General features: G+C 41.0%; 1 protein-coding gene across 1 annotated transcript in view; it reads right to left on the bottom strand.

Moving 5' to 3' along the window:
- Positions 1-13,408, bottom strand: part of SMARCC1 (SWI/SNF related, matrix associated, actin dependent regulator of chromatin subfamily c member 1) — a 98,201-nt gene that overhangs the window by 70,580 nt on the left and 14,213 nt on the right. The window contains exons 4-8 of the mRNA XM_063324190.1: positions 9,752-9,833; positions 8,492-8,584; positions 4,329-4,398; positions 2,245-2,314; positions 448-523 (exon numbers count right to left, since the gene is read on the bottom strand). Of these exons, the coding sequence (XP_063180260.1) occupies positions 448-523; positions 2,245-2,314; positions 4,329-4,398; positions 8,492-8,584; positions 9,752-9,833 (391 nt within the window). The remainder of the gene's footprint in view (positions 1-447; positions 524-2,244; positions 2,315-4,328; positions 4,399-8,491; positions 8,585-9,751; positions 9,834-13,408) is intronic.

Raw genomic sequence — 13,408 nt, 5'->3', positions numbered from 1 at the left:
CTTTTCTCTAACAATATTCTCCCACAAAGATATGGTATTTTCCTCATTCTCCTTAATCACTGTATAATGACGCTATGCCTTCTAAGGAGCTGTCAGGTTTCACCCCAGAGACGGCTACACTTCAGCAGCAGCAGCAGGACTTCGCTTTAACATAAAACACCTCAAGTCAGGCCAAAATAAACATGGCAATTTTGGCACTATGAGGGATGCATCAGTCTGTCCTTTTCACTCACAAAAAGTATTTTTTCAAACAGCTGTCCCCCGCCCCGGACTAAAGAAATGTTTTAGACATTTTCATTATGGCTCTAGAAATATCACTGTTTTTCCATATATATGGAAATACAGCTATTGTTACTCAGCAGCTCGTTAAAACATCCATCTAGTTCCACCTGAGCACGAGCTATACCAGTACAGTAACTCTGGGAAACCGCTGAAGAGAGGACTTACCTTCCATGGCTTTTCAGGAATTGGAGGATCCTCAATTTCAGCGTCTATTTCATTGGCATGAACCCAAGTGTCGTAGCTAATGAGAGGAGTCAAGAGAAAACAAAATTGGTCCCTTGGGCTGTTCGTGCAGAAAGATCCCCAGCAGGAATATTTATTCTGACATGTGCAAATCACATTGCTGGCATAGAATAGTATTTTCCACGCAATGAAAAGTTAAAGGAATAATCCCTGGTTTCTGCTACAGGAACAGGGCACACTGAGAAGGGAACGGTCCGAGGCACCTTCACACACATTTTTAACTTGCTCAATTTAAAAGCCATCACAGTGAAGGCAGATCCAGCTTAAAATTGCAAATCTACTTTCTAATAAATGCAATTTCTGAGTCACCCGTTCAAACTCTGGCATTAAGTTAATTAACTTGTTTCTGTTCTTATGAGTTTGAAGCAAAAGATACTGGATTCTTAGAAGAAAGGAGTACGCATCGTCTGCTTCAATCCCTACCACTGTAGAATCCAGTTATTATTCACATTCACTGTTCCACATGCTACTCCCTCAAAAGCCTATTTGTAAATATTAAGAAACTGCACTCAGAAACCGCAAAAGCCAAAATACTTTGTAATCAACACCAAGCACGTATCAAGCAACTGGCATAAGTCCTATGCAAGAAAAGATGTGTATGGAGCATTTCTCAGCTTTACACTGATATTATAAATCCATATACACACAGAGAGAGTCAATACAAACTTGACTACTGATACAATATAAATATATTTAAACATTCTTCATCTGTATGAAGAAAGAAACTTAAGCGCGATTGCTGTTTTCACTCTTCCACTGAAATATGCATATGGTTCCTGAGAATTCTGTGCACGCACCCCAGAACTTGAAAAAGTACCTTGATTTTAGTACCTTGAAGAACTTATTTAAATAGAAGTCAATGCTGGATTATCAGTCTTTTGGGTTTTCCAGAACCTGGACTCAGAAACCAGTAACTACAAATACATTTAAGTTACTAACAGTACACACACCGTTTTCTAACATCTTCTAACAACACAAGACAGCTTTCTCAAATATCTGCTTTCAACAGTCACTTGGACTCGACTAAAGGCAACCCATGGAGTGAAACCTCTCTTTGTTGAAGAAAGGTCAAGTAGGTGATTAGAAGTTCTCCCTTTTGGCTTTAAAGACTTACTAACTTTATGGAAAGGCTCGCTCCACCCTTTGAAAGCCTGGTTTGATTTGCACCCTTACTAGTGGGCTCTGCAGGAAAATAGATTCTCCTTTTCTGACCTCACCCACTTGCCAGGATCACAAATGGGAATGCATATTTCCGTTTTAAACCACCGATTAAATCTCTTTTCAGGCCTTGGACATTGATATAAATGGCAGCAATGCTAAATTACTGCGCAGTTACACTCCGTAAGACAACGACTGCTGGTCTCAATACGAACAACAGTGTACAATCATTCAGCATCAAAAGAACAGGGATGAAGGCATGAAGTACTGTATATTTGGGTTAAATTTTTACAACAGCCAGCATGAGGTAAGTCTGAGCCTGTCATATTCTGCAGAACCAGAGCAGAGCACAGCTGTAGCCCGCACAGCTGGGACGTTCCCCATGCAGGTTCACTACTGATAACCACAGAGAGCACTGCTGTCAGGACAGGTAAGGCTCAAGCTAGAGGAGCAACTTCTTTGAGGACACAAATTTTCCTATTTACAAGTTTTAATCAACACTTCTCCTTCAACAAACCTAAGTAGGAATTGGGCTGTACTTTATTCCCCGACCTTTCTTACCTGTCTGGAAAATAGCCCCAGTGTACCAGCACCTGCTTGTCCTTTTTCATCACAGGTCTCAACCATTCATCTGCAAAGGGGAAAGAGTCATTTTAACGATAAGAATTATTACATTTCCTTCCCTGACATCCCTAACATGCTCAAGATTAAGATCCAGTGAGACTTTAAACAGTCATCTGTTTCTTAACAGAAGCAAGAGACATTTCTGGCTGATGGGTGGAAGCACTGCCCTCTGCCACCTCCTCTTGTCCCATCTCGTCTCCCAAACTCCATGGCCAGTTGAGCTGGGAATTCAGAAAGGGGCAGAGCAAATCCTCCTAGAGGACATTCAATAAAGACAGCAGAAATAACACAGAGAGACACTCTCCAGTCTGTCACTTTTTTTTTTTTTAACTTCTGTATAAATAAAAGACTAAACTTCTTCCAAAATGCTTTTTTGTTAAGTGGTAAATATTTCCCTTCTGTCTTTTTGTATCCTTGTTAGACATCTGAATCCCCTCAATAACTACTTCTATTGATTTATATTTCGTTCAAAAGACCCTCTTTCCCAGTACTAGATTCTACTCTCAACAGGTATTAAAAAAACCCCCACAATAGAGTTTTGAAGGAAGAATGTCAGGGCAGGGGGTGGTGGTGAAACAGATTTTAATAAAAAACTTCCAGGAGTGTAACAAAACTTGGATTTCAACTTTTTTCTTACACAACGATACTAATAAGGACTTCAAGTCAGTACAGACTTACTGAGCAACACTAATACTTCGCTGATTTTGCAACAAAAATTTGTTTAAATGGTTTTATTTCTTTTAAACTGCACACCTGACAATGTAATAACCTCCCTCCTGCAACCCAAATATTGAGAGTATGGCCCAGAGCAGGATTAAAAGAGAAACCTTGATGATTTGAATCTGTATGAAGTTGTGCTCCCTGAATTCATGGCTTTTTCCTCACCTCAGGGTTGAGAGCGCCCTGTCTAGCGCATCTGCACGTTCACCGCCTACAAGACAGATGGGACCTGCTACGCTCAACCCTTTTCCGAGAACCTGAAGTGGCTAAAAAAACCCACAAACCTGCGACTAGGCACGGCATTACCAGAAGCACAGAACACAGGCCAGGCCCGGAGGACAAACGAGCCCCGACTGCTCCTATACGGAGGTGAACACTTCCATCTAGTGGCCAGCGGAGCCAGGGCGCATCAGAACAAGCTATCGCGCCAAGGAAGCTCACACTCAACAATGATCCGCTAGACAATTAAATGTGTGTACGAGATGTATGATAATAAAATGAAGAGCTGCTTTTTTTTGGCTATTTGCTGAAGGAGGCAGCTGTTGAATTGCTTTTGCGGAGCCCGTGTACTTCACAGAGTGGCAGACTGCATCATAATAAAGCCAACAATCTCCCTTCATCAGGTCTACGCGATATTGCGTCCACCTCTCCAAACCACGTGCAATGATACGTATCAGCATTCCCAACCTACCACCTAGAAAGACGAGAACACGGCAAAAAGCTTGTCGATTCTCATTTGCTTCATCATCTATGCTACCATTCCTACATCTAGTTGATTCCTAAGAACGTTTCGCTCAGCATTTTGACCTACACTTACACACTGGGGGTCACCAAGGAAGCAACAAAATAAAAAAAACTAATGGAAACTCTAGTTTTAAGCCCTCTACTTTCACTGTCTTTCCCTTTAATTTTTACTCTAAAATAATTTATTTTTTTTAAGTTCTTCCAGACTCTGAGCTTTGCTCCCCTCCAGCCCTCAAGTTATTTGTGACAAACAAAATGTCTATTTGCATTCACCAATAAGTAATATCTCAATTTCCAATGCAATCACTGAAGAGTAGCCAGTGTTACACACCTTAATCCCAAAATGTTGTACCAATTAAAAATGTGAATGTTACACCCAATAGTTAGAAGCAGGACACACAATCATTTTCTTTGGAGTTGTTAATCCTAGAAATACTTTCCCAGCGACTCTCAGGAGCAGGCTAGGAAGATTCGGTGTCTGCGTGAAAGCTCTCTTCAGTGCTAAGGGAATCTAGTGACAAGACTCTTTCCACTTAAAAACTGGAAAGCAACTTTACCATCATCCATTGAGGTAGGACTTGGATAAACATGGTGTGTAGCCTTCGATTTCTCTTCGGTTACTGTACCCTGTTGGAAAGGTGAAAGAAGAGAAGAATCTGCATGAGAAACCTTCAATACGTTACCCCAAACTTCTCAGCCGCTTCTTTTTACCCACCTCCCCTGCAACCTAAAAATATTCAAGGCCAACTTCAATGAACTACGAAGAACACCACCTCTAAGAAGTGGCAGAAAAAGGCAATTATTTTAAGAGATTGCTGACAAACTACTTTGTCATCTCTCGCTCTCTCATCTTCAAATCCTTCCTCCTCCTAGTTCCTTCTGCCCCAATTTTCATCATAAACTGTTCAATTATCAGTTCATACAAACCTATTGGTGAATACTTTGTACAAAAGCATCTGTAACATTTTTCCACTAAGTACACACTTTGGTCCAAAACAATTTCTAAATATGCAAATTTACATAAGACAAAGTCCACAATAAAACTTAACTAGAAACGGCTGCCTTGAATACAACATCGTTAATATTCAAGAAAGGCTTTATGTCAAGAGACACAATAAACACCCATTCTTTCAAATAAGCCTCCAAAATCACAGAACAACGGGAATTAATCAGAAATACACTAACACGATACCATTATTTGTCAAATATTAAAACATGAAAATACTTTTTCTTCTTGCTGGTTTAGGACATCATTTTTTGAACATATGAGAAGCAACGGATATACTTCTCACACTTACATAGATGCCACAAACAGCGGTACCTAAAGCAGTTTCTCTACATATGGGTCCAGGCCGTAATTATATTCCTATTGGACCTACATCATCATGCAAAAAATTCTATGACATAATTAGCCATCTGTTAAATCTCTTAAACTGGCAACCTGTCACAAGCGGAGTCCCCCAGGGATCGATACTGGGCCCAACGCTGTTTAGTATCTTCATAAGTGATCTGGATGATGGAGCAAGCGTGCTCTGACGAAGTTTTCTGATGACACCAAACTGGGTGGGGAAGTGGACACTTGGGAAGGGAGAGCCACCCTGCAGGAAGCCCTGGATAGGCTGGAAGAGTGGGCTAACAAGAACCTTATGAAGTTCCACAAGGACAAGCGTTAAGGTCTTGCATCTGGGAAAACATAATCCAGGAGTGCAGACCAGGCTGGGGAGCAGCTCTGTGGAACTGCTGGGGGTCCTGGTGGACGACAAGCTCAATGTGAGTGAAGACTGTGCTGCTGCAGCAAAGAAAGCCAACAGGCTGCCGGGCTGCACCACCAAGAGCATCACCAGCAGAGAGAAAGAAGTCATTATCCCACTCTGGTCAGGCCACACTTAGAACGCTGTGTTCAGTTTTGGTCCCACTACGCAAAAAAGCTGTGGCCAGGCTGGAGAGGGTCCAGAGAAGGGTTTTACCGAGAAGATCCAAGGACTGGGAAGCTGCTGTACAAGGAACAGCTGAGAGAACTGCGTTTGTTCAGCCTTGAGAAAAGAAGGCTCAGGGGAGACCTTGTCACCACATGCCAGTATTTAAAGGGTGGCTACAAAGAAGATGGAGACTCCCTTTTTACAAGGAGTGACATGGAAAAGACACGGGGTAATGGGTACGAGTTACTCCTGGGGGAGATTCCAATTGGACGCAAGAGGAAAATTTTTCACCATGAGAACATTCTGCCGTTGGAATAATCTCCCCAGGAAAGTGGTGGATTCCGCAACACTGGACACTTTTAAGATCCAGCCAGACAGGGTGCTGGGCCATCTTGTCTAGAGCATGCTTTTGCCAAGAAAGTTAGGACCAGATAATCCTCGAGGTTCCTTCCAACCTGGTATTCCATGATAAATGCCTAACACTGCTTAGTGTGGCCAGTCAAGAAAACTCTGTCCTTTCCTCACATGGAGAACCATAAGGATTCTCCCACGTGCTGCAGAGACACCTCCAGTCTCCATATACAAAGAGTCATTTCCAGGGACAGCAGAAATTCACAGTCTGGAGACTCTTCTGCAGAGGAATTATGTTTTGGAACAGTTTGTATGAAAACATTGTTCGAAATTTACATTCCATAAATACTTGACAGATTTATTTAAAGGACTTAAGAGCACATGGGATCGGTTACAGCCAACAATATGGGAACAACTTATTTAGGAAACAGCATCAAAAGGAGGGAAATTAAAAAAGCATGAAGATGCGCGGCATTATGGCAGCAATATCTGGAGGCTACTCTGGTATCAGGGGCTGAAGGCCAAATGTCCCTACACCACCAAGAGTTCATGGAACTGGGTAAAGGGAGAGGAGGCGCTCTGAGCAAACAGCAAAAGAGAAAGCTGGAAAGTGAGAAGAATTTAAAAGCATTCAAAGGGTAAGAGCCCTGGCGTGAATGAAGAAGCTACAAAAGTGTTTAAGAAACATTAATGGAAATTCTCCCTTCGTTTCCCATGAGCTAAAGATACTTCTCTAGATCTAGTCTGAGCTTTGTGAATCAGATCAGTGCGTTACAACTGTTGCCTACAGAGCTTTAAAAAACCCCAATACACAACAGAAGAACAGGAATTCCCTCTGAGATGCCATCTTGACTGAAAACAAAGGGATGGGTAACTTTATATTAAAACAGCTTTCTGAAAGACGTAAGCAGATCGTAAGGCTTATTCCCCACCTCTGCTAAACTGAATGTGACTGGAAGCTAGAGACATAAAGAGACGGGAGAGTTCTCTACCGACAAAACACTTCTCTTGAAGCAGACAGATATAAGTGCTACATCTCACTTGTTACCTGCTTTCAAGTTCCTAAATTATTACTTTGGCTCTTCTCAGAGGAATCCTCAACATTTATAAAGAAAAGCAGAAAAAGTGGATTGCCAGAAAGATTATCTTCACCAGCAGAGAGAACAAACATCTTAGGGACACTTGTTTTTGTAAGCCCAGAGATGACACTATGCCGTGCTGGGGCGAGAGAGATGCAGCTCCTCTGCACAGGCCGCAGCCAGAGCAGAGAGGTGTGGAAACGCCAGGGAGGAGGGAGCTCCAGGGGTAGGGACGGGGCAGAGGGAAGGCAATGGCAATGAGTTAAAAAAAAATAAATAAAAAAATCACGATCGTGACAGCAAGCAAGCACCGGTAACAACACAAATACAAGATGAAAATTCAGGGGTACGGCAAAGGAAGAAAGCCCAAAAAGCAGAATTAGGGACAACTTCTGTTTTCAGTTCTTCGCATCCCTTTAGAGACAAAGTTGCCCGCTTTGTAAGTCCCTCAAACCACTCATGGATACAGCATGCTTTGAGGGCACCATAGAATTCATTTATGAAACGAAAATTGAATCATTAACTCTAATTTAAGCAATAGCAAGCATCCTGAATCAGATTAATAATTAAACATAACTTGTGAAAAATCACACAACTGAAGTCGAGACGATGGTTCATAATCACAACACAGGAAATACATTTCATCTGGAAAAGAAAGGGTTTACTTTGGCTACAGCCATGAATTATCATAACACAAAAGGCCATCAGACCATCTAGAGTTCACATTCCGGAATATTTCTCCCAAGACAAGTGAAAAGGCTGTTTACATTTTTAAGAGATGAAGCTATTAATCTTGTTCAAGTCACCACTCAGTATATTAAATTAAAATGGCAGGATGTTGACTCTCTCAGAAACATGCCGACTACCTGACAAGCAAGAGACCCTTGTTGCTGGTGTTCTGTTCAGCACAAGCAAGAAAAAAGTGAGTAAAATAAAGCCAAAAAAGGTAGCAATTATTTCAAGATTAAAGTTTCCCTATGCTGTCCCCACGTATCTAGAGCAGTGTATTACACGCTACCTTCTTTGGTCTCAGATTTGGACAAACGGTGAGCTTCTGCTTTATATAAGCGGGTATCCAACATTAAATCAGCCGGGGCCTGCAGCCAACTCACTGCGACACCGAAACTACTTTTCACTTCAACAGCAATTTCAGATTTACTTTTAGAAGAGAGTTATGATTCAGTCTCCCGGTGAGGGTAACTACCAACAGGATTTTACAAACTGTGAACTTCTGGTCTTAAGCGACCTGCTGCTGCCGCCTGCTGTTGTCAGACACAACCCAGATGTAACCAAGATGTTAAAGTCAGGCAAATACATTTTATCTTACAATTGATGAAACACTTGTTTTAAGATACGTTATTGAACAGTTACCTGGTGACGTTTGACGATATCCTTCAATTTATTAGCCAACTTCAATTCTATATCTGGAATGAGGTAGATGGTCGGTCTGCTCAGACAATTGTTCTGGTGGAGAGAATAAGAAGTTAAATAAGAAATTAGTAGCCCAGCGGGGACATAAATTAAAAAAAAAAAAACTATTAAGATCACCAATGCTTGAAAAAAAGCTCAAACATGTATCAGCTTGTGACACAGCACGGTGACTCCAGCTCCAGAAACCCCTCTGACAGCAGCATTTCCTCTACTAACCTCCCCGTCAAAGTCTTATCCTGGGTTTCTTTCTGCAGACCTGCTGCTAGCTCCGTCAGAGACATTATCAGGGAGAAAGGAACAACGTAGCTGTTCTCACATTCCTGCTTTCACAACAACATCTTTAATGTTGTCTTTGATTTCAAAGAAATTTTGACAGGCTCTACAAGACTTTGCTTGAAGGGAATGTAAGTGCCCTGTGTGTCAAATTCCAAATCTGAATCTGTCCTGTTGCACTAACATGCAGATTTATCCATTTCTACGATATCTGAAGGTACACATTTGTTTTATTTTGGATTTTAACACGTACTCTATTAGGTACTGAAACCAACATACAATAGCAATCGTTTTTTATAATAAGAGTATTATTTCTTTTTGCTGTCCCTCCTGTTTCCATTTTTCACTAGCACCTGAAAGTTACGTCTGGACTATATTATACACCAAGCTTGGTTTTAGAGTTTGAAAAAAAAAAATAAATTCTGTCATTCACACACAGCAGTTAAAAAAATTAACTTCAAACTGGAATACAGCTGTCACCTGCTCTTTTCTGGTAGTAACTTGTTTGATTAACTAAGTGAGAAAGTCTAAAATGTACCCTAACCCTGAAAAAAGTCAAACTTAGATCAAGCTGAAAGTCTCAAGGAAGTCAGCAACTGAAGGGATCTGTTCGGAATTGGTTACTCAATCCTAAGGGCGCTTCTTTCACAGAAGACCGAGACACTGGGGATGCTTCCTCCTACCTTACAAACACGTCTCTCTCGCCCTATGCGTATCTGCCGAATACAAGTGAAAACATCCTGAACTTTGCAAGTGATAACATGGAATTGTGACTAAAATGGGCGGGAGACGGAGGGAGGAGTATAATATTCCTAGAGAAGTCGAGGATGAAACTCTTCAGTGGGTCACAATGGGGTACATAAAAAGGTGGTGAACCCCTTCCCCTGAGCACGCGAACACATACAGGTTTGTATATGAGTTTCTTGCCTGCACTAGTGTTTTCTCAATGTTCATGAACATCTCCACATTTCGATCCATACGGGATGGATTCTGCAGGTCAAACCTCCGCCTGTTAAGGAAAATTATTCAAGAATATTAAATTTGACTCTCCACTGTCCAGTAGTCAAGAATCTTTCACGTTCCACATAAAAAAAACGGTTATCTCATGGTAGCTATAAGAACATTTAAAGCACAATCACAAATATTTTTACTTCACTTAGCAGCCCTCACAAGCAAGAAAAATCACAATGAACCAAATCCACAAAATGTGACTGATTTGTGAAATGTTTAGGAATAATGAAGGTTGACATTGTCCAACAAAACCCTGTAGCAGGGTTGTGCATTCCATTACAGTCACAAAGGACAATTAAACAGAAAAAATAAGCAGATGCTCATGATGGTTTTCAACAACTAGATGAGAAAATTCATGAACAAACTCTCACGTTTCTCTTACTTCTAGTTGCACCATCCACCAGTCCCGGATTCTAATCCAGGAAAAACACAGCAATTCGTTTGCCTGACATTTTCTGAACTACTTATCTATTTAACGACAAGCCACCCCCCCACAGCATATAGGTAGCTCATAATCCACATGGGGCATTTTATGATCATCTCTATTGGACTCTGGTACTTTAAGTTTGCTACTTTGTTGGCAAAGTCTTTAAGATTCTTGACATAACAATGCAGATTCAAGTGTCTATTAGAAATGGGAGGGCTAACACAAAATCTGAGACTTTCTACTGGGAAGAACCACGAGAGCCCCCAAAGGCATCCATCCTGCTGCATCCTGACTGCAAAAGTCAGGGATGAGTCAACTGCAATGATGAACGTGAATGGTGACCCCCAGGAGCCGGAGAGGTGGGACAGCATCAGCACCAGTCCCTCACCACGTTCAGTGCCCACAGGTGCCTGTGCCGGCTCTATCGCTCGGGCTCCTCTCCACCATCCAGGGGAAGGTGCTGTAGGAGCCTCTGGAACAGATTTGGGCTTGACCCTGAACAATTCAGCCTTTTCCAAAGCACCATGATAAGTTTAGATCACCAGGTTGTTGACTCTCAGATGTAAAACACTACCTGGTGCACTTCTGTACCTCCCAAGTTTTGGAAAAAGCTGTTGCTAGAGTCTGAAAACGCTCTTAACTGGGGCGCTGAGCCGGTGGTCAGGAGTGGCAATACCGGCAGAAGGGATTTCAGTGTGTAAAGTAAGAAATACCCTGTACACTGAACACAGTGAAAGAGCCATGCGTATCATTACCATGCAGTGACCGATATGCTTTAACACCCCAACTTAAAATACAAGAATTTATTCCAGCGCCCATAACTAATGACAGTTTCTTTTAAACACATGCTTGTTTCCAGTAACACACCAAATCAATTTTTAAAGTTTATAAATACACAATGAAGGTAAACCAAAGCAAGACTGATTTTTAGTCACAAAACCCATTACCACACAACCACGGCATCACATCAGTATTACACTACTAAATTAAACAAAGACAATTCGGTGTTTTTCTTGAGGCTCTCTAGTACCTTCAGGAAGAAGTCGCCCACGCAGGTGGTACTGCGTAAATACGCTCTAGTGTTGGGCAGGGCTAGAACCATTCACTACTAGTGAATTACAGTTTCTATCCTAAAGCAGTATATGGACTATTCTGTTCACACTAAGGACCTGGCAAACAACTTTAATATCTTGGCATATTTATTAGAATCATCTTTCAATTTTAAATTATGACCTCTTTAAATAGCATTGTGCATGTTGAAAGGTTTACACTGACTTCTAGAAGGAGGGCCAGTCATCAATAAGTCTCAGCTCACTGCACAGCAATAAAGTGTTTTACACCTATAATACATGGGATTTGCAGAGCCAGGATCAAGCCACTGCTCCGGTATTCCCCCATTGACAGCTTCACAGTCTGTATTCCAAACACGTGCTTCTCCAATGTAATAGTTTCAAGGAAGTGAAGGAAGACAAATGTCAAATAAACACAAACTAACCTATTTTCCTAGACACCTAATAAAGTCTTCAGTACCTATGAAACAAAGATACTTAAGGCATTCAAGTTTGACCAAAATTTTTTTACATTTGGTTGCCTAAAATCTGCATTACTTCATTTATTTAATGCTACACATGCCCCCAAATTTTTGCCTCCTTTTGAAACCCATACCTTAAGGTAATGTATTGAGAATATATTGTCAACATATTAAGAAATAGCACTTTCTTTAGTTGCCCATTTAGATAAAATAGTAATATTAATTCTTCCTGCCCTTAGTTTAACTGATACCCTCTGACAGGTTTTGGCAAACAACTACTCGGATTGCAGTGATAGACAAGGTATGTCCAGCTGCACTGGATAAGTGCATTTTTCAGACATACCTATTATGACGAGGAAAGGTACTTCTCCTATAAGACAGATCATTCACAAACAGGTTAAGCAAGAGCGACAATGCATACCATTAAAAAAAAAATTAAAATATCATTTTTCAGGCAAAACACCACGTATTATTTGGTTGAGTCAGTGAAGATACATTCCAAGCTCTAAGTCTGATCCTCAGAGTTAAATCCAAGTATTACTTCCCTCTACATCCCACATGCACAAACACAAGGCACTACCCACTAGTTTTGAGGCATCAGCAAGAGAGTGAGAAGAGAGGAGGCAATCACGTAGCTGAGTTTTGCTGACAAATTTCAATGACTGAAAACTAAATTTGCTTGGAAAAAATTGGAATGTTTCAGTATTCATGAAGTAGGAGCCATTTAACTCCTTTATCTTAAGGCAAAGAGGTAGCAAGACACTCCTGAAAGATACGCCACACAACCACGTACCACGTCCCAGGCGCTGGCAATACTGGAGTAGGAAAAAGTTAAGAGCAGCTCACCCATACCAGCTTTCTGATATATCCGCCTCAGACACCTATTTAACTGATATGGGTATAAACAACTCCTAAAATTCACTAACCACACTAAAACAACTTAATTTTTGCCTTTTAATTTGCTCTTGTGGGTAACAAAGACAGTCAATTCCAGGAATGCTGTTACAGGTCTGCACAACATCAGAGCAGAAACTCTTTAAATTAATGTACGAGAACAATCTCTGCTTACTTTTATTTATCGACTTTTCATCCTCGGATTTTTTCCAGCGTTCTCAAATACAGTAATTCGTGCTACTGCTGTCTTGGAAAGAGGACTGTAACTTAAGAAACAGGCCAAAACACTACTGGGATGCCACATGAATAGTTTCAATAGTAGCGTCAATAGCTCCATGGGCAGCGTTTCTAACTACTTACACTCTCCGTTTATGGCGGTTGATAAGCAATGGAAAACTGAGCATTTATTAGTATTTACATAATGCTTCATATTCTCCCAATTATAGCTAAACTCTATACGCAATACAGTAATAAAGATTTACATCTTACAGATGGGAAACAATGATTCTAAGATACTGGTTACTTTGCTCAGTCACACAGCAAATAAACGGAAAAAAAAAAAGCCTCAAGCGTGTAATTAACTCCCAACCTACAGGCTCAAGACCTTAAACTTGGACAACTTATGGTCACATTTAGAAGTGTGGGGGTGTGTCTTAAAAAAGCTACCATCAGCAAAACAGGAAAAAAAAAAAAGTTTCCTCTTCCCATCTCTAACTCCCTT

This window comes from Chroicocephalus ridibundus, chromosome 2, assembly GCF_963924245.1.
Source record: "Chroicocephalus ridibundus chromosome 2, bChrRid1.1, whole genome shotgun sequence".
Lineage (NCBI taxonomy): Eukaryota > Metazoa > Chordata > Aves > Charadriiformes > Laridae > Chroicocephalus > Chroicocephalus ridibundus.
This window is presented reverse-complemented; position numbering and strand designations above follow the sequence as displayed.